Genomic DNA, 19,015 nt, shown 5'->3' with positions numbered 1-19,015 from the left:
CACGTATGCGTTAAAACATTTCACTAGGCATCCTATCATGATCATTATCTTTGGTTTTATTGGCCAAAGTTGACAGCCCTCCTATACACAGATTGTTCTAGTACAGGTTTTACAAGGGCTGGTAGCCAGGCTTGTACTGCTTAAGGCATTTTGCTGTGGGTGCCCTCTTCTGGCCTCCAGTGGTACTGCACACACCTGCTCCCTCCCTCAATAGACTGACTCATTATTAAAAAAACTAAAAGTTAGGAAGACAACTAGGAGCCAGGTGGTGGGCTGGCGCCTTTAATCCCAGCACTCAGGAGGAGAGGTAGGTGGATCTCTGTGAGTTCGAGGCCAGTCTGCTCTACACAATGAGTTCCAGGACAGCCAGAGTTGTCACATGAGAAACTCTGTCTCAAAAAAACAAAATAAATGAATAAATAAATAAAAATAAAGAAGGAAAGAAAGGAAACCAGGAACAGGACACCGGATTTGCATGCTTTTCTTTCCCTGCAACATTAGCCCCACCCACATTTGGGAGTACAGATAATGCTTGGTCCCGCTTCTCCTTCTTTTCCCGTGGCAGTTTTCTGTGTCTAATTAACCCAGCTCTCCTTCCCACTCAGAGCTCCCTCTGCAAACCAGACGAGCAAGGCAAGGCATCACACTTGCACATGGCCTTGTTTTTCTTATGCCCTTGGAATGAGGACATCTGCTTCTTTTCAAAAGTCTCTGACCTAGGGCCCACACAGGTGGCAGGGCAGGGCAGGGCAGGGCCATTTGTGACTTGAGCGAGTGCTGCTGACCTGGTTCACCAAAAGCCAAGCAGAATGTGGTAACTTCTCCACTCCCCAGGCATGCAGGGAGACACTGCAGACCCTGGGCCCTCTCCTCACGCTGCCTCCAAGATTGCACAAGTGTAGGTTCACCGGGCTGTGATCAGGTTAGTGAAGGAAGAGAGAGCACACTTCTCTCACGCATGCATCGCTGCAGTCGAGCTGGTATCTTGAAGCTAGAGCTTGGTAGATTTGGGGACATATTTAACAGAAGGGCTGGATAATCAGTATCAGCAAATGCGCACAAAAGTAAACAACCAGTAGATGTATTCGAAATCATGCGCATGCTTGACTTTAGTGGTTAAAATGTTACTTCAAAAAGGACTGTTTCAGACTCTCAGCAAGTTTCTGCTATGCGAATGCCCTTCACACCCTTGGGCCTCGGTACCAGCCGGAAGACTCACCAAGGCTATGTATGTTGCTGGCTGTAAAAATTCATTTTCCTATTGCTGTGATAAAATGAACTGGCAGAGAAAGTGTTTCCTTGGCTCACAGTCCGAGGGTACAGTCCATTGTGATGGAGAGTCCTGGAGCTGGGCTTCTGTTTATAGTCTCAAAGGGAGGGCAATGGATGCTAGTATTCAGCTCACTCTCTTCATTTGTCTAAGGCAGATGCTCCAGTGCTGATTTTGATCCTAAGGCCTGAAGATTTTCAAATTATAGAAATTTCAAATTATAGAAATTTCAAATTATGATTTTCAAATCATATGTGTCCTCGGGATTTATAGCAAGCATGAATATGGCTCCACAAGCTCACTTTCTCTGGCTCTAGCCCTCCTCCTCACCCCTACCAGAGGATGGACTTTTTTCTAACTGGATCTGTGGTGTGCCCTTTCTCCTCACCTGTAACATGATAAATAAAAGGCCCAGAAACTTATTAGGGGTTCAAACTTCAAGCTGAAGATCAAAAGAAGCAAAGCAGCCAGCTACTAGCTCTTACTTCTACCTCAGCTCAGATCACAGGGGCGATCCTCAGACTGCTTCCAACTTCACTGCTCCTCAGATTCACTCAGACGGCTATGCTCTCCTCAGCGTGACTAGAGACTAATTCTCAGACTGAATGCCTCTACCCTTTATACCTCTCAAATCCTGGGATTAAAGGTGTGTACCACCGCTGCCTGATCTCTCTAGCTTGAGGCTGGCTTTGCTTTCTGAGTCCTCAGGCAAGCTTTAAGAAATCATAACTAATACATCACCACACTCACCTCCAATACTACCGCCACATAGACTACTTCTACCACTAGTAGAGGCTGAGCACAACAATGCAGAAGGTGCCTTGACAAGAGGTCAGGCCTCTGAGCTTCACTCCCCAAGTTTTCTGAATGCACCTAGATTTTCCACCTCTGCAGATAGGTGCTTGAGGCTGCAGATCCATGGAAACTTCTCCAAGGAGGTTTGCTGACACTGGAACCTCTGGGATCAAGTGAATTTTCCACACTGAACCAAGTCCCACCCGGCTCCTGCTCCTGTCCTGCGGTCACTCACTGGTGGGGGCCAGTACCCTGTCCTCACCCAGGCCTCAAACATCATCCCTCCCCTGCTACCTCTTCTCCCAGGATCATCTTCAAAGAGATCAAGACACTTCAAGTGACAGAATAAACCATTTCAGAGGCTTCTGCTTTCTGTTTGGAACATGGATTGGTGGGAAACAGAGCCTCCCTCACTTCGTGAAATCTAGGAGGAGAGCAAGAGAAATCCTGAAAATGCAAGGTATGAACATGCTACGGGCCACTATGGACTGTATAGGCTCTGTGGTAAGGCTGTGGGATATGACAAAGTGACAGACAGCTTGGAGCCCTGGCTCTACCTTTTACTCTCCGTGCGACCTTGCCTAGCTTCCTGGTAAATGGAGGAGATGACAGTACTATCCATCTCACAACGTGGCTGTGAGAACCAAGTGATTCATATCCAACAGTTAGTGCCCCGTGGAGACCCAGGAAGGCTCATCAGATGTTAGCTGTTATTATTATTCAGTCTGCTTTTCCGGAGGAGAACATGGAGCCTCCCTCACAGTGCCTCCTTTCCAGGAGGTTACTACACAGCAATCGCTGTCTCTGTCTCAGACCTAGTGATCTGCAAACCTTTCTATAACCATAGAGATTGGAAAAGAAGGCATGAAGAGAGGAGCTCTCGCTGTACAAAGCTTGCTGACCAAGAGTGTGGGTTCTGACTTTTGTCTGCCCAAGAAAGCAATAGTCCTGGAGAAGGGATTAGACTCTCTGTGACAACACCCTTAAAAGAACGACTAGTGGTGGGACATGTCCTTTGCTGATGGGGCTCTCATGAGAGGCATGCAGCCTGCCCGAGCACTGGGGTAGAAATCCTCTCTTCACCTGGTGTCATCTCTGAACTTTTGAAGCTATTTGCAATGTAAATTAGCTCTTATCTGTCATTCTTCCCGAGTTTCTCTTCTGTTATTAGCCTTTATGCAATTTTTAATGATGGATATTTTGTGTGTTTATTTATTCAAGGTCTGCTCTGCTGGTAGATTGCATAGCTCTTGAGGGCAAGGATTAAGAGTGTTTTATTGACCAAGCACAATGACTTAGCTTTAACTTTTTAATCTGTTAAATGAGGACAGTAATACTGCTTTTGTCCACCTCACTGAGCTGTGAAATTAAAAGAGATAATACTTGGGAAATGTCCTTGTAAGTCATGAATGAGCTTCACATATTAGTTATGCTTAGGGCTGTGTCTGTTTAAGGGGACATCACAGGCTGAGTACTTGTGATAATAGTGAGAGAGATTAGATGATAGTAGAAAGTCCTTGGGAGAGGATACACTGTGACAGCTCTTACTGCCTGAAGCCAAACACAGCAGTTCCCACCTCTAAAAATAGCCAGTTCACACAGTTCACTCAGTCACGATTGAAATAGTTAAACAGCAGTGAAGGCTGGAGGAGCCTAAGTGTGGGTGGCCGCAAGTGACCCAGAGCTGATGGCTTTGCTAGCTGGTTCTTCCTTTCCTACCGAGGGCAAGGGTGGACAATATGACACCCTCTCTTTCCACAACTGCGAGAGTGCGGGGTGAAGGAAGATGTTTCTGGAAAAATGGCTGCTATGACAAGCTTTTCACGGAGAGCAAATGGGAGAAGCGTGGACCTCTGCCCTCCAGAAGCTGCAGATACATGGGGCTTCACATTTGAAACAGGAAGGAGTTGGAGCCAGAGAGATGGAGTTGATGAGCCAGTTTGGGGAAAGAATCACTGTGCCTGGGGACCCAAATGCCAAGTGATCCAGGCGGTGGTGGTGCACATCTTTAATCCCAGTACTTGGGAGGCAGAGGCAGGCAGACCTCTGTGAGTTCAAGACCAGCCTGGTCTACAAGAGCTAGTTCCAGGACAGCCTCCAAAGCTACACAGAGAAACCCTGTCTTGAAGAAAACAAAAAACAAAACAAAACAAAAGATTTTGGGCAGTGGTGGCACACGCCTTTAATCCTAGCACTCAGAATGCAGAGGCAGGCAGATCTCTGTGAGTTCGAGGCCAGCCTGATCTACAAAGATACACAGAGAAACGCTGTCTTGAAAAAACCAAACAAACACAAAACAAAACCAAAACCAACCAACCAACCAAACAAAAACCAACCACAGAACCAAATGCCAAGTGATCACTAAATCAGGACAATAAAAAGAAAAAGATTAGACAGGACCCAAAGTAGATACAATTTCCTTCACCGAGCCACTCTGGGGTTTTGTTTCAATTCTCCAGGAGGAGTATGCCCCAATGAAGGCTAATCTTGATTACCAGCTTGATCGGCTCTGGAATCAATTAAGAAATATGTCCTTCCTTGAATCTGTAGGGGTGTTTTTTGTTTTTGTTTTTGTTTTTTTGCTTTTTGTTTTTTTTTTAAAGAAAGGATTAGCTAAGGTGGGAAGACTCGCCTTGAATACAGGCAGAACCATCACATGGACTGGGGCCCTGGGCTGGATACAAAGGAGAAGTAAAATGAGCTCTGACTCCCATCTCTGTTTCCTGACTGTGAATGCAATGTGGGCAGCGGCTCCTGCCATGGCTTCCCTGCCTTGATGGACTGTACATTCAATTGAGATGAAGACTTGCCTGCCTTGATGGACTTTGCATTCAAAGTGTGATCGGCGTAAGTTCCTCCTCCTTAAGTTGCCTTTGTCTGGCATTTTTTCACAATGAGAGAAACGTAGCTGATCTGAGGCCTCAGCTGCAACTGCATGGGGTGTCATCTGGGTGATCCAATGTGCACAGAGCTGTGGACTGTCTGTGCTTGTGTACATGCCTACAGCACTGAAGGTCTGTGGGAACATCAAACTCCCAGTGGTTGCCGTGGGAGGCCTTAGCAATGTGCTACTTTCATGCTCACAGAGGTGAGCAATGAGTTCAGTACAAGAAAGACACCAGGACACCATAGGCTAGGTGACGGTCAAAGGGGATGAAGAGAGAAGTGGGAAGGTGTTTTTGCCTGCTGGATCCTCAGGAAGATAAGACTTTGATTGAGAAAGAACAGAGGTCCTCGTGACAACACAGGAGGGGACAGGCAGGTGGCCCCGTGGGGATGGATGGGTGAGGAGAAATGGTACAAATTCATAATAACTTGTCTTTTAAAGATTGTTTTAACTGATACATAAAAACATAAACATGTACATATTAATTTGCATCTCGTAATATTTCATAAAGTTTTTGCTTTGTTTGTTTGTTTTTTGAGACAGTGTTTCTCTGTGTAACTGTTCTTGCTGTCCAGGAACTCACTTTGTAGATCAGGCTGGCCTTGAACTCACTGAGATCCACCTGCCTCTGACTCCCAAATGCTGGGATTAAAGTCGTGAACCACCACCACTGGGCTCCATAAATTTTAAACATCCTATCGTTTCTTTGAATGTGAATGTTTGGTCCTAGGCTGGGGTTAACTTTTCTGTTGTCTTCCATGGAATTGTGATCGCAGAAAGGGGCCTAGCTTAGGCAATGCTCCGTGAAAGTCCACCCACACCATCCAGGTTTACTGGTTACGGTTCCCCAGGGGTGAGGTGTGTTGTGTGTTGTGTGTTGGAGTAGAGGACAAGCTTGGGGTGAGGGCAGCCCAGAGAACTTCCCGCTCAGGAAACGGCCTCTGGAGCCCGTTGTTGGTAGAGCATGAAACTCGGGTGGCACCTAAATGGGCAAGACCAGACCAGCACCCAGAGAGGAATCACAGAGACCCAGGGCAGGGAGGGGACGATGTCTAATGCCACCACCTCAAGAACAGGGCACCAGCCCTCCCTCAGACAGAAGCCTCCGCTTGATATTGAAGAATCCCTGCAGGAAGGTGCTGGCCTCTCGTGACACAAACCGTGTAGACCAAAGGCACTTCTAGAAGTCACATGAAATAAGCAGGGCACTGGAATGGGTCCTCAGACCGAAAGTGCAGCCTGGGAGTTGGAAGCCCGGGAGGTGGAGACGTGGTTCCTTGTGCAGGACACAGGGGAGCTTTGTGCCCTAAGCAAGGACACGCCAGCGCCCCCCCCTCCCCAGTCCTCCCACGGCCAGGCAACATGCACAGGCTCTTCTTCTGCGCTCTGCTCATTACTGGACTGGCACAGGTAAGTCTTTGTTTTACAGCTGGGCTTCAGCTATACTTCTGCAGGCCCAAAGTACAACATCAAGGTAGAGATGGGGAAAGATGCGGGTAATTATTTCGGGGCCATTTTCCTTTCCAGGAAGTTCTGTTTTAGTTCAGGATTGATGCTCGACATTTCCCTCTTTGAGGTGTACGGTCCTCTAACGTTTGCTTGCAATCTGTGAACACTCCACAAACGTTACCTTGTATCTACTTAGAGAGCAGCCCCAGCTCCCTGATGGGTATTGCTGGGGGGAGGGGTCACAGCCCTAAACACTGTCCCTGTATTCCGGGTACAGACGCCGGCTCATCTTTCCATAGCTTGCAGTGTGCAAAGAGCCCCTGGAAAAACGGTTTGGGGCAATGATTTTTTCCCCCAGGTAAGTCTGTCCTTGTTTGAAAGGGGGCACTTAGGAAGGAACATTTAGTTTTTAAAAACGTATTATTACTTTGTCTTTTCTCAAACCTCGGGCTTCTCACTTTTTTGTGAGTGACTCTGTCCATGGAAAGTCGAACTGTTTCAGAGGGCAGATCAAAGGAAATTTAATTTAATATGAGCAATTCATTGCCTTAGTGTTTTTAATGAGATGATTAAGACAGGGCGACTTGTTTATTGATTTATTTACATGGTGAAGGTCATTCAGGCTGGCTGTTGGCAGGCTGGCACCGAGGACGGAGCTCTGACCTCTTCTGGTCACATAGAAAACATGCGGGAATGTAGAGTTAGCCCAGATTCTGGCCTGGGCAGCAGAGGTATTTTAGACAAGAAGGGAAGTTGTGACTCTGTTTAAGGATGTAAGGTTTCGAATGAGTCTGAAGGAGGCTGTCTGTCAGGGGGTGGGATTCTTCTCACTCTCACAGTTGGAACGCATTTCTTCAGCAGCTGCACAACCTGCTCGCTCCTGTTCTACATTCTGAGAGGAGGCAGGTGGTTGTTGTCAAGCGAGGGATAGGACATGTTCTTAAACAGTAAATATTCCAGCACAGAGAAATATGTACAGACTAGAAAACAAGTGTAAATATAAAAAGATACCGTGCTTAGAGCAGAAAATATGATTTTGTGCTTATTTTTGCCTGAATGATTTTTTTCCTTTTGGTCACTGGGATAAAACACCTAAGAGAAATAGCTGAAGGGGGGGGGAGGTTGGTGTTGGCTCTGTTTTAGAGGTTTTGGTCCATGGTTGTTGGCAGGCTCATTTCAGCCTCTGATGAGATACAACATGGCAGCAGAGGAGAAAAACCTGAGGAAGAGACGGGAGAAAAGGTGTAATGAATGACACCCCCCCTCCCAGACACCTTCTAGTTGTCCATTCATCTGAAAATCCATGAATGTGTGGATTCGTGGACCAGGTCATCATACTCATGATACAGAATCCATTTCTGAGCAACGGTGACCAGGCTTGTGTGTGTACATGTGGCAAACGTGTGAGCACACATGTGTGCAGGTGCTCATGTCCGTGTGGTGCTCCAAGTTCAGCATCGATTGCCTGTCTGGAGCCAGAGTTTCTCACCGAAACTGGAGCTTGCAGTTTCTAGACTGGCTGTCAGCAAGTCTGGGGGACTGACTCTTCTGCCTACCCCTAGACCAAGCTTTCCTAAGGCATACTGCCAAACATAACCAAGGGTTTGATGCCAAACACGGTGTAGACATTTAGTCAATATCTTAATCACCCTAACCCTCAAACAAGTGTGTATTAATCCCATTTCACAGAGGATTGCTACTCAAAGACCAAATAATAGGAATTTATTTAAGATCACAGATCTATGCCAAAGCTCAGATTTATTTTTAGAACGTTCTCATGCATCATTCTTGTGGTCCTCAAGACTTTGCTTTGGAAACTAATGTCTGAAAAGAAAAAAAAATATAAAATTCCTTATATTCTCAACATATTTTCTTTTTTGTGAATCTTACTTTTTGTGCTTTTGCATTGCAATTTATCATAATTTCCTTGGGCTTTTTTATGAGGTGAATCTGCTAACAAAACCAACCAAACAAAAACCCCACCCCAAAATACAACAAACCAACAAGCAAATAAAACCTCAGTTTCATTTGGAAATTTTTATTCCACCTTCATTAAAAAAAAAAAAAACTTTGTGTGTGTGTGTGTATGTGTGTGTGTGTGTGACTTTGGGTGTCCATCCTCACCCTCCACCTTGGTTGGGGCAGTTCTCCTGTTTCCTGATGCTAAAGATAGGTCAGGTGTCCCATTGCTTCTGGGGACTGTCCTGCCATCCCCTCCCATCTGGCATGTGGGGAGTACAGATGTCTACTCTGCATCACTCTGGCTTTATATGAGTTCTGAACTCCTGTCCTCACGGGTGCAGAAAAACAAAACAAAACAAAACAAAACAAAACAACAAAAAACCCGTCCATTGAGTCATCTCCTCGGCCCCATTTGCTTTCATTTGTGCTAGTTTCACTAGATACAGAATTCTAGGTTGACAGTTTTTTTTCTTTCTTTCTTTCTTTTACCATCATCTCTGGGCACCTTCACCCTTTCCTCCGGCTTCTTCTGCTAAGTCAGCTCTCTTCTGTAAGCAGTGTTTCCCTCTCTCAGGCTACTAGCACAAATTTCTCTTTTATTCATGGATTTTCCCCTGTGTTACCCTTTAATTTCTGAGATGGACTAAAAATATTTCAAGACTGGGAAAATAAACATCTCTATGTGGACAGTCTGGAGTGTGGATGTTACACGAGGGAGTGTATTAGTCACTTTCCATTGCTATGGCCAACATGCCTGGCAGAAACAATGTGACTCCAGGTTTCAGAGGATCTGCCCTTCGTGGTGGTAAAAACAGTTCGTATCAGTTCGTATCATGATGGCAGAGGCTGTTCACATTATGGTGGACCAGATGGGAAGCAGGCAGGGATAAAGGGATAATTTTGCCATACTCCACAGTGGCATATTTTTTTCAGTAGATCTTCCCACCTCTCAAGTTTCTCAGCCCCACCCCCAGGCCAATTTTTCAAAACAGTCTGTGGTTTACATTTCAAATACAATCATATAGAATGCCATTTAATATCTGTGAAATAAGAAAGAGTAGACCTAGCAGCATGAGGGCAATGCAATAAGTAGGATTAGCCATGGCATGGCTATGGTGTGATGGAGAGGGCCTTGGCCCGATGACTCCAAATACTGTCTAGGTGAAAGATGAATTTCGAATCCCCATTTTTCTTAAAGGACATTTGGGTATCCATGTCCATTGGGTAGTCAGCTGTGTGGGCCTACAGGTCAGTGGAGAAGTCTCTACTGTGGATTCGGTGTTGAAGGTGTGTAGCACAGGGAGAAGACAGAAGATGGGGCAGGGAAGGAGACTGCCAGATGGTAGTATGCAGAAATGAGCAATGTGTCAAAGTGACAGCTGGTGTGTCTAAGTCCAGCAGAGGCTAACGGGCAGGGCGATCTGGGATTGTCAGGTGTAAGGAAACCAAGGGAAAGGATTTCACCCAGGAGCAGGAGGCACTTACTTGTGCCTAGTGAGGACGGAGTGACATGAAGCGATGTAAAAAGTCAGTGTGGATGCTGAATACAGGTGACTGTAAAGGAGGCTCTTTCAGCTATCCAAGTGCAGACTAATAGTGGATTGGATCATGGTGTTAGGAGAAAGGAGATTGAGGCCACGGATAGTGGTAGTGATGTATTTTAAAGGATTGATTGACAAGATTTGTCAATGAGATTAGATGTGAAAATGTTGGGCCAGCATGACCCAGTGTCCTATGTGTTTTGGGAAAATACAATGGGCATTTGCTCAAATAGGGAAACGTATAGGTGGAAAAGATGACTGGAGGACAATGGAAAGTTTGCTCTGGCTCATTTACCATCTAAGTGGGGGGTAGGCAGCTAAGCAGGCACTTTTAGTGAGTTCAGAAGAGTGAGCTGGTTGGGAAATGAGATGGAGTTCCAAGCAGAGCTCAGGGGGATGAAAACCAAGCATCTCAGGAGTCTGAGGAGCAGTGTGGGGGAGGAAGAGAAAGAGCGATGTCTTGGAAACCCAGTGAGGAGTCAGGCAGTGGCCACGTCAAATACTGACATTGAAACTCACCAGACTGTCAAATGCTGGCATTATAATTCACCGCCTATTTGGCACACATCTCCTACGGCCCTGTGTGTAGTCTTGGGAACTTTTTCTAATGACACCTTTATCATCAAATGAAGCTGTGCTGCAGGGCGCAGGACACTGTGCCATCAGACACGACCCCGGAACACGGGCCTGGAGAAGCATCACAAGTGCGGAAACAAGTCTGTCACTGGCCCTGCAGATGTCCTCCTCAGAAGCCCAGTTGTCCTCCTGGGGTGAGCTTGGTGAGGGATGGCTGTGGATGCTGCAAAATATGTGCCAAGCAACGAGGAGACTTGTGTAATGAAGCCGACCTCTGCGATCCACACAAAGGGTTGTACTGTGACTACTCGGCTGACAAGCCTAGGTACGAGACAGGAGTGTGTGCATGTAAGTGTCTTTTGGGCCCACCAGAAAAGGCTGAATTGAGACACATTCGCCCACCCAATGCTAAATCAGAGTGTGGATTTAGTGTGGCTAAATACAAGATGGATGCAGTTGTGCACCAGTGGGCTGGCTCAGATGTACTGGATAACGTATGAAATTCATAAACAAACATTTGAAAGCCTATCATAGTTACACAGTTCTCAGGTTGTTGGCTTTTTGTTGTTGTTTTGTTTTTGAGACAGGATCTCTCTACACAGGCCTGGTTGCCCTTGAACTCACTCTGGAGGCCAAGCTGGTCTAGAACTCATAGAAACCCACCTGCCTCTGCCTGGAGTGCTGGGATTAAAGGCATGTACCACCAAGCCTGGCTCAGATAGCTGCTTTTCATGATGAAATATAGGGAAAAATCATGTAACTAGGGTCTGACTTCAAAATGGCAGCTGTTGTTAATACTGTCTAAAATTAATTTGAATTCAGTCTTTCCTGTGAGAAGACAGCAACCCTCTTTCAAAATGCATGGGTGTTTCTCTTCAGATGGAGGAGGAGTGGATAGGGGGAGGGAGACTGGGAGGAGAGGAGGGGAACTTAGGCCAGGATGTGAACAGAAACATACAAAACTCTTGGATGTAAAACGTGAGGATGTAGACGAGGTTCACTTTCTGCTTTCCTCTCTGACGAGCTGTGATCTAGCTTCCCACAAGTGGCTTCACATAATGTAGTGATGTATTGTTTGTGATTTATTAAAACCACCGGAGATCAAAATAACAAAGCAGCCACACTAGTTAGTCATAGAAGCCAGGTACATACCTTTAATCCCAGAACTCCTGAGACAGAGGCAGATGGAGCTCTCTGAGCTCAAGGCCACCCAGGGATGCATGAGATTGAATCAGTCTAAAAGAGAAACAGAGCTCAAGCCTTTAATCCCAGCACTAGAGAGGTATAAAGATAGGAACAGGGTCTTCAGTGGTCAGTATGAGGATTCTCCATCCACACTGAGGAGAGGCAGTAGCCTGAGGCTTGGTGAGAGCCCTTGGAGACAGGATCAGCCCTTTCAGCCTGAGGTAGATGTAAGAGCCAGTGGCTTGGTTGCTTTGCTTTTCTGATCTTCAGCTTGAAGCTTGAATCCCAGTATCTGTCTCTGGGTCTTTTATGTGCAACAACATAAAACATGAGATCTTTAACAGCAGATGGGGTGGAGGGGAGGCAATCCAGAACTAGGACTTCAAACTACTGCCCGGGGCTAAACCTAGACCATAGCTTGGCCTGTGGCTGCTGCCTCACTGGGCACAGCTCAGCTGTTTGCAATCTATGCCTGCTGCACAAAGCAAACCAGTGTAGAGACCACACGGCCTGGAGTGACTAAGCCATTCAGTCTTTTATGGAACATTTGCTGACTTCTGATGTAGAACATCTACTGCCAAACTCCTGTTTTAAAGTCTGGAGACCTCCTACAGTCCTAGCAATCCTCCAGGACTAGAGCTTCCCACTAATGAGGGCTTTTGTCAGTTGACATTTAACGGATTTGTAATTTTGAAATTCATTGAAATGAAACGCACCTAATATAAGCTGATAGTAGTAATACATTTTCTTTAAAAAGACTATTACTGACAGCAAGATGATTAGTGAGGAGAATGCTGTTTTATGTTTTTGTAAACTCCCCTGATGTCTGGCTCAATAGATGAGTAGATCTTCACATTTGTCTCTTTGCCAAGCTGTTTGCCTTTCTGGATGAAATCTGAGGAAAACTTGGCTTCACACAGATATGCAATTAGAAGAGGCTGGACCACAGTAACTCATGCACACACTTGGATAGATTCAAGTGTGACAAGTGGCAGCACCATAGAAATTAGTTGCATTATGGGATCTGAGACTAAGTCAATGAAATTTTATTTCTAACAAAATATCCCAAACTCACTGGGCTGGCTCACATGTAATTTTAGCACTAAGGAAGCTGAGACAGGAGGATTGGGAGTTTGAGGCCAGCCTGGGCTACTTGGGAAGACCCCTTCTTTTAATTTTTTCATGTGTTTGGTTGTTCAGCTTTCATGTATGTCTGTACATCACATTTGCAGTTGGCCCCTCTCAGAGGTGAGAAGAGGGTACTGGATCCCTCAAAACTGGAGTTAGAGAGGTGGGTGCTGCAAATGGAACCCAGGGGAGATCATATCTTAAAAACCCAAAACAAATACAAAATCCACTTGGACTTGGTCTTTGACTCATTCATGGCTTTTTGTCAATTTCTGCTCTGGGTATTTGGAAAGTATCAGTTTCCCGATCATAAATAATACATATGTGTTTTAAACTATAACTCTCATCAGAAAGCCATAAATAATAAATATATGTTCTGTAAATAATCACTCTCAGCAGAGAGTTGACACATTTGGTAGCTAGAAAGATCTCAGTGGTGGATATCAGTTTTCCAAAATTCTTTGACTTGAAAGTGTGACTTATGTCACTGGCAACAAATACTTGGTTTTCTTAACAGTGACAGCTAGTGACAAGCTTCTGTCCATTTTCAAGACAACATCCCCACAGTACCCGTCTGAACACCCACAGTTTATTCGACAGCTATTTAAGGAAAGTTCCACTGAAGACTGGATTCCGTTTTCTTCTAACACTATTTTTTCAGAGCTCTACTATACTGGGCTCATGGGCTCACTGACTACTCCCCCCCCCCCCTCCCCCCCCCCCGAGATAGGGTTTGTAGCTTTGGAGCCTATCCTGGCACTCGCTCTGGAGACCAGGCTGGCCTTGAACTCAGAGTTCAAGGCCTCTACCTCCCGAGTGCTGGGATTAAAGGTGTGCACCACCAACATCCGGCTGCTCACTGACTACTTTATGTATTTACTTTGTCATACAGAATATAAGTGAACAGAAAAGGGTAGGGCTTAATAAAGTTAGTCTATTTTACTGTGCCACCTAGAACACTGTTAAGTTAAGCTAGCTTTATCTTTCTAAGTACCAGTGCACAAGAGGCAGAACAGACACTGCCTATACTGCCCAAGTCATGCTAAGCCATCAGCCCCAGCCACTGCTGACTATCCCACTGAGTCAAACATGAAGGACAGAGCTGATTACATCCCAGCGTCGTGAAGAGTTCTGACTTTGCAGATACTTTGAAAATAGGACAGTTATTCCTAAGGGGCTAGTGGGACACATTTGGAAAGTCATTGATCCTGAAAGGGAATAAAGTCCTTGGAGGATGCTAAAGTCTCCTTCAATTTTCAGTTACCCTGTAGTATTACGGTTAAACTATGCTTTCTTTAGACCACCAATGGATACAGTCTGGCTTGTGTTTGTGCATCTGGGTAGAATTGTCTCACCAGGCATCAACCATTGATTTATAACCATCTCACTGCCAAGCTTAGGACTTTTAATAGCTGCCTTTATTCCAAGTAGAGCTTCTAGGTTTTGTGGAAATGACCATTTGGGGTTAATAGCCTATACAAAAATACAAACACCCCGGGGCTGGAGAGATGGCTCAGAGGTTAAGAGCACTGACTGCTCTTCCAGAGGTCCTGAGTTCAATTCCCAGCAACCACATGGTGGCTCACAACCATCTGTTATGAGATCTGGTACCCTCTTCTGGTGTGCAGATATACATGGAAGCAGAATGTTGTATACATAATAAAATCTTCAAAAGAAAAAATACAAACACCCCTTTTTAAACTTTCTATAGATGCTCTGTAGAGAGATTCCAAAGTGGCTTAAGGAATTAGCCAACCACATTGCTAAGAGACAGCTTCAATTGGAGTAGGTCTATACAGTTTAATTAATTTATTTTGACAATCTGCTGCTATTTTCTTTTCAGATCTTGTGGCTGTCGGATGTGAGTTCAACAGGGTCCATTATCAGAATGGCCAAGTATTTCAGCCCCACCCACTGTTCAGCTGCCTCTGTGTGGGTGGCGCTATTGGATGCACACCCCTCTTCATACCGAGACTGGCTGGCAGCAACTGTTCTGCAGCTGAAGGTGTAAGGAGACCTGGTACAGCCAACTGTGGCCTGGGACCACTGCAACAGGGGCACTCAGCAGGCTACAGAGCAGTGCCAGGTGATCCTCAAAATTGTAGCCCAGGGCCACTGTAACAGGGGCACTCAGCAGGCTACAGAGCAGTGCCAGGGATGCTCTCACGGACGACTTCCTGTGGTTCTTCCCTGATTCCTTTTATGTACCATAGGCAGTTAAGAACTCACCGGCTGCTGGCTAGTGATTTACAGTGAGTGTACCACTGAAGTGTTTGCCTCAGGCAGGTATATTCCAGGTGTCTGAAAAGAAAACTTAATGTTTTGGTTTTGGGGATAACGTAGTCTGATTCTTAAAACCTACTAGATCAAGAAACTTCTAAAATCTTACACCTCAGTTTATCCCCACCCCCTTCTTAGGAAAACTGAACAAACACTGCTCACATGTACCCTAAAAACCTTTCATTTGTAATCTATTGTGGGCAAGAAGTTTGACTGCCCAGTTCCTGCATTTTCAAAGTTTTTTATATGGTCTAGCAGAAGTGGCAAGTTGATTTAAGAACTTTTTTCTTTGAAGACTAACACATTCTGAGGTTCAAAAATATTATTTTCAGAACTAGAAAAAATATTTTGAACGTATCATTTTCAAAAACAGCTCTAGTCTTCTTGTTCACTTTAAAGCAGGCCACTATGTCTTAGTCAGGTCGCAAAGCAAGAATCCCAGGTGCTCACCGTGAGCAGTAAGTGACTGAAGGCGTAAATGATGTCCTACTTACACACTGGAGAATTTTCCAGACAGGAGTACCTCTAGGCTCAACTTCATTATGTTGTTATCAGCTAAATGAGTTTTAGATATTTAAAAATACAACAAAAACATCCTCAGGGACTCCAGTTATGACCATTTACCAGGTTGTTTACATGATCCCTCTGCTAACAGCATGACATTACTAATGCTCTTAAGAACTCTGAAATAGTAAGCTAAAAGGAAGTGAGACAATCTCCTAACTCTGGCATTTGAGATTTAGGCCTCAATGTTTCAAAGGTATGCTAAGTCTACCATGACTCTCCTCCTTTGCTTACTTGTAAAAATGCATTTATGACCATTTGGGAATTTGGCTTTCATGGCGAATGCCAGTGAAAGCATATGCCTTTAAAATGTATGTGTGATAATAACTAATGCTGTCTATGATTGGAATCTGGCTTTTGTTGGGTCAGTACAAAGCAAGCAATGGCAGAATCCCTCACAACACTAAGCTTTTATTAATCCCATAATTTCTTTGCTTTTTAATGAATGTTGAACAAATTCCTGAACTGCAGGCCTTGGTTTAACTGTAAACAGGGTTATTAGCAATGCAATAATCTAAGTTACCTTTATCTATTGCAGATATATGCCCAGCTTCTAATCTGCTTCCTGAATTGAGGTCTTTAACTGTTGTCTGCCTCCAGGTATCTTTGTTTCCACTTCCTGTTGCTCAGCCATGTGAGAGCGAGTACAAGGTCTCACTGTTACAATGAGGGCAGCATTGTGATGTCGCTTTCATCAGACAGCACATGCTTCAAAGTGACTGGTACTTTCTGTTGAGGTGGTTTTTTATTTGTTTTTCCTTTTTTCTTTTTTCAGCTTTAAGTTGATATTCTCCATGTACAACTATGCTGTTAACTGTGGGCTCAAAACACCACCTTCTTCCCAAAATATCAATTTTAGGATGTACATTAACTTTGAAGAAATGCCTTGGGTAACAAACCTATTCTGTTTATTTCCTACGAACCAAGTGGTGTGTTTCACTGTAGTACAATAAAAGTCTCCTAATGTTTTCATGGAGAATTATTATGGAAGGGTTATCATCTTTTCCCTGTTTCTTCTAAGCAGTAGACACCATTCATCCAGTTGCATTGCTGCCCTAAGTATTCCTTCCATAGGTGATTGTAAGTGGGCCCATGGGCCTGACAAGAGGGAGCAACACAATTTGGACGAAACAGACATTTGCTATGATTTAGTATATAAAACTAACTTAGTGCAGTGTAGTGTTAATTCAGTTCATTATAAACTTCCAAGAAGGACAGGTGAGACTTGCTGTGCAAGCCTGGTGACCTGAATTTGAGCTCCCCATAAAGGGGAAAGGACAGATGGATGACAGAGTGGTCCTGACCTCCACAGGCACACCTGAGGCCTGTGTGCCTCACGCTGACTAAAATTTCCTCAGAGTAGGTTTTAAAGTGGAAGAGAACTGATTTAATTGTCTCATTTTTTTTTTTTTTTTTTACATTTTTAACAGATCACAAAATTTAAATACTAAGATCATACTATTACATCAGCCATAGTGATACAGGCATGGTGCCTGTATTCCTAACGCTTGGAAGGTAGAAGGATTGCAAGTTAGCGGGCAGTCTGAGCTACACAGCAAAACCATTTCTCAAGGAAAGAAAAGCCACACTAATCTGAATTCCCTAATCCTGCCAACGTTTACTTTGGTATCTGCTGGAAATATCAGGCAACAGCAAACAAAAGTTGGGCACTGATAGGAAGCAGTACTATACCTGAGACAGAATGATGCCAGCAGGTGAAGAGGAGTCTTTATTCCCTAAGAAACTTAGGTACCGGCAAGGGAGGATGACTTAGAATATAATCGTTCATCCTTTCACACAAAAAGCCTTAGAACTTTTAGACACTGACTTTTTGTTTAAAAATTAAATCCAGGTTAAGTACATATGTGCACACATATGCACCCCCCCCCCCATTTATGTTAGCTTACAGGAACCTCCCGCTTACGTGGAAAAAAAAATGCCTTGTGCAAGCAACCAAGTGGACTCCCTGCTCCAGAACGTGTGGAATGGGAATTTCTAACAGGGTAACCAATGAAAACAGCAACTGTGAAATGAGAAGCGAGAAGAGGCTATGCTATATCCAGCCCTGCAACAGTGATACATCAGAGGCAGTGAAGGTAAAGTACAACCAGATTTAACTGAATTACGCTTCAATGTTAAAAAGTTTCTGACAAGTCAAATTATCTCAGAGGACAACAGGGGTTGATCCAGCTCATCTCTGCAGGGAAGATGTTATATAGTAGTGATGTTAACCTGTTGATTGTAGGTGTTCTGTCAGTTTAAAGTGGGTCTTGCTGGGTGGTGTTGGTACACGCCTTTAATCCCAGCACTCGGGAGGCAGAGGCAGGCGGATCTCTGAGTTGAGGCCAGCCTGGTTTACAGAGCAAGTTCTAGGATAGCTATGGATACACAAAATCCAAGAGCGATCTACTCTGAAGGAACGGTATGCATGGAGGTTACAAGAGGCTGGCTGCTCAAGACCCATACTGTTTGTTTGGTTTTTGTTTTTTTGAGACACGGTTTCTCTAACCTTTTTCTTGTTCATACTAACTATAGAAGTGGAACCACAGTATTGAACATAACTACGGCTGTTACACTATAACTATGAAAACAGAAGTTCTGTTCACGGTTACATATGACAGTTGTCTTGGAGGACACACCAGAATGTTCTGTGCATGTTAGAGTAAACTTGCCAAAGGACATGTTACCCTACAACTGACATAAACTTGTAGAGCTGGTCCTCTTTCTTGATCAAGGCAAGAGAATTACCTTTTTATTTGTTTATGTTTTTGGAGACAAGGCCTGTATATTGCCTTGGAACTCACTATGTAGTCTAGGCTGGCCTTAAACTCAGAGATCCACATAGCTCCTGAAATGTAACAAAATAAGTAAGTTTCCATTTGTCATAGACGTGAATAAAAGATGGAATGAGAAGCACCAGACAGAGAATCTGATAGCATGATAGGGCAAGGATATTTACAGAGAAGAGGGTCCTAGATGTCACAAACAACTATTGTTAGTGCCTCCCAAATAATTGATCTAGTGTCTGTTATAAAATTCTAAGTCACTTTAAGCAAATTTGAAGCATGACTTTTTAACTTTACTCATCTTTTCAGATCCCCAGAGGGAAAACCTGTCAACCCACTTTCCAACTCTCCAAAGCTGAAAAACTCGTTTTCTCAGGATGCTCAAGTACTCAGAGTTACAGACCCACCTTCTGTGGGACATGCCTGGATAGGAGGTGCTGTGTCCCCAACAAATCTAAAATGATCACCGTTCAGTTTGACTGTCCCAACGAGGGGTCATTTCAGTGGCGGATGCTCTGGGTCACATCTTGTGTGTGTCAGAGAAACTGCAGAGAACCAGAAGATATATTTGCTGAGCTCAGGCTTCTATAGA

At 44.5% G+C, this 19,015-nt stretch overlaps 1 protein-coding gene across 1 annotated transcript; it reads left to right on the top strand.

The window, feature by feature from the left end:
* The first annotated feature begins 6,314 nt into the window (after window positions 1–6,314).
* Window positions 6,315–19,014, top strand: Ccn6 (cellular communication network factor 6). Its single transcript, XM_027402151.2, has 5 exons — window positions 6,315–6,362; window positions 10,537–10,828; window positions 14,637–14,879; window positions 17,540–17,733; window positions 18,733–19,014. Exons 1-5 carry the CDS (start codon window positions 6,315–6,317, stop codon window positions 19,012–19,014), a joined length of 1,059 nt encoding a protein of 352 aa, XP_027257952.1.
* Window position 19,015: the final 1 nt, after the last annotated feature.

Source organism: Cricetulus griseus, chromosome 2 (assembly GCF_003668045.3).
Source record: "Cricetulus griseus strain 17A/GY chromosome 2, alternate assembly CriGri-PICRH-1.0, whole genome shotgun sequence".
NCBI classification, from domain to species: Eukaryota; Metazoa; Chordata; class Mammalia; order Rodentia; family Cricetidae; genus Cricetulus; species Cricetulus griseus.
Note: the sequence above shows the minus strand (reverse complement) of the source record. Positions and strands in the feature narration are given on the sequence as shown.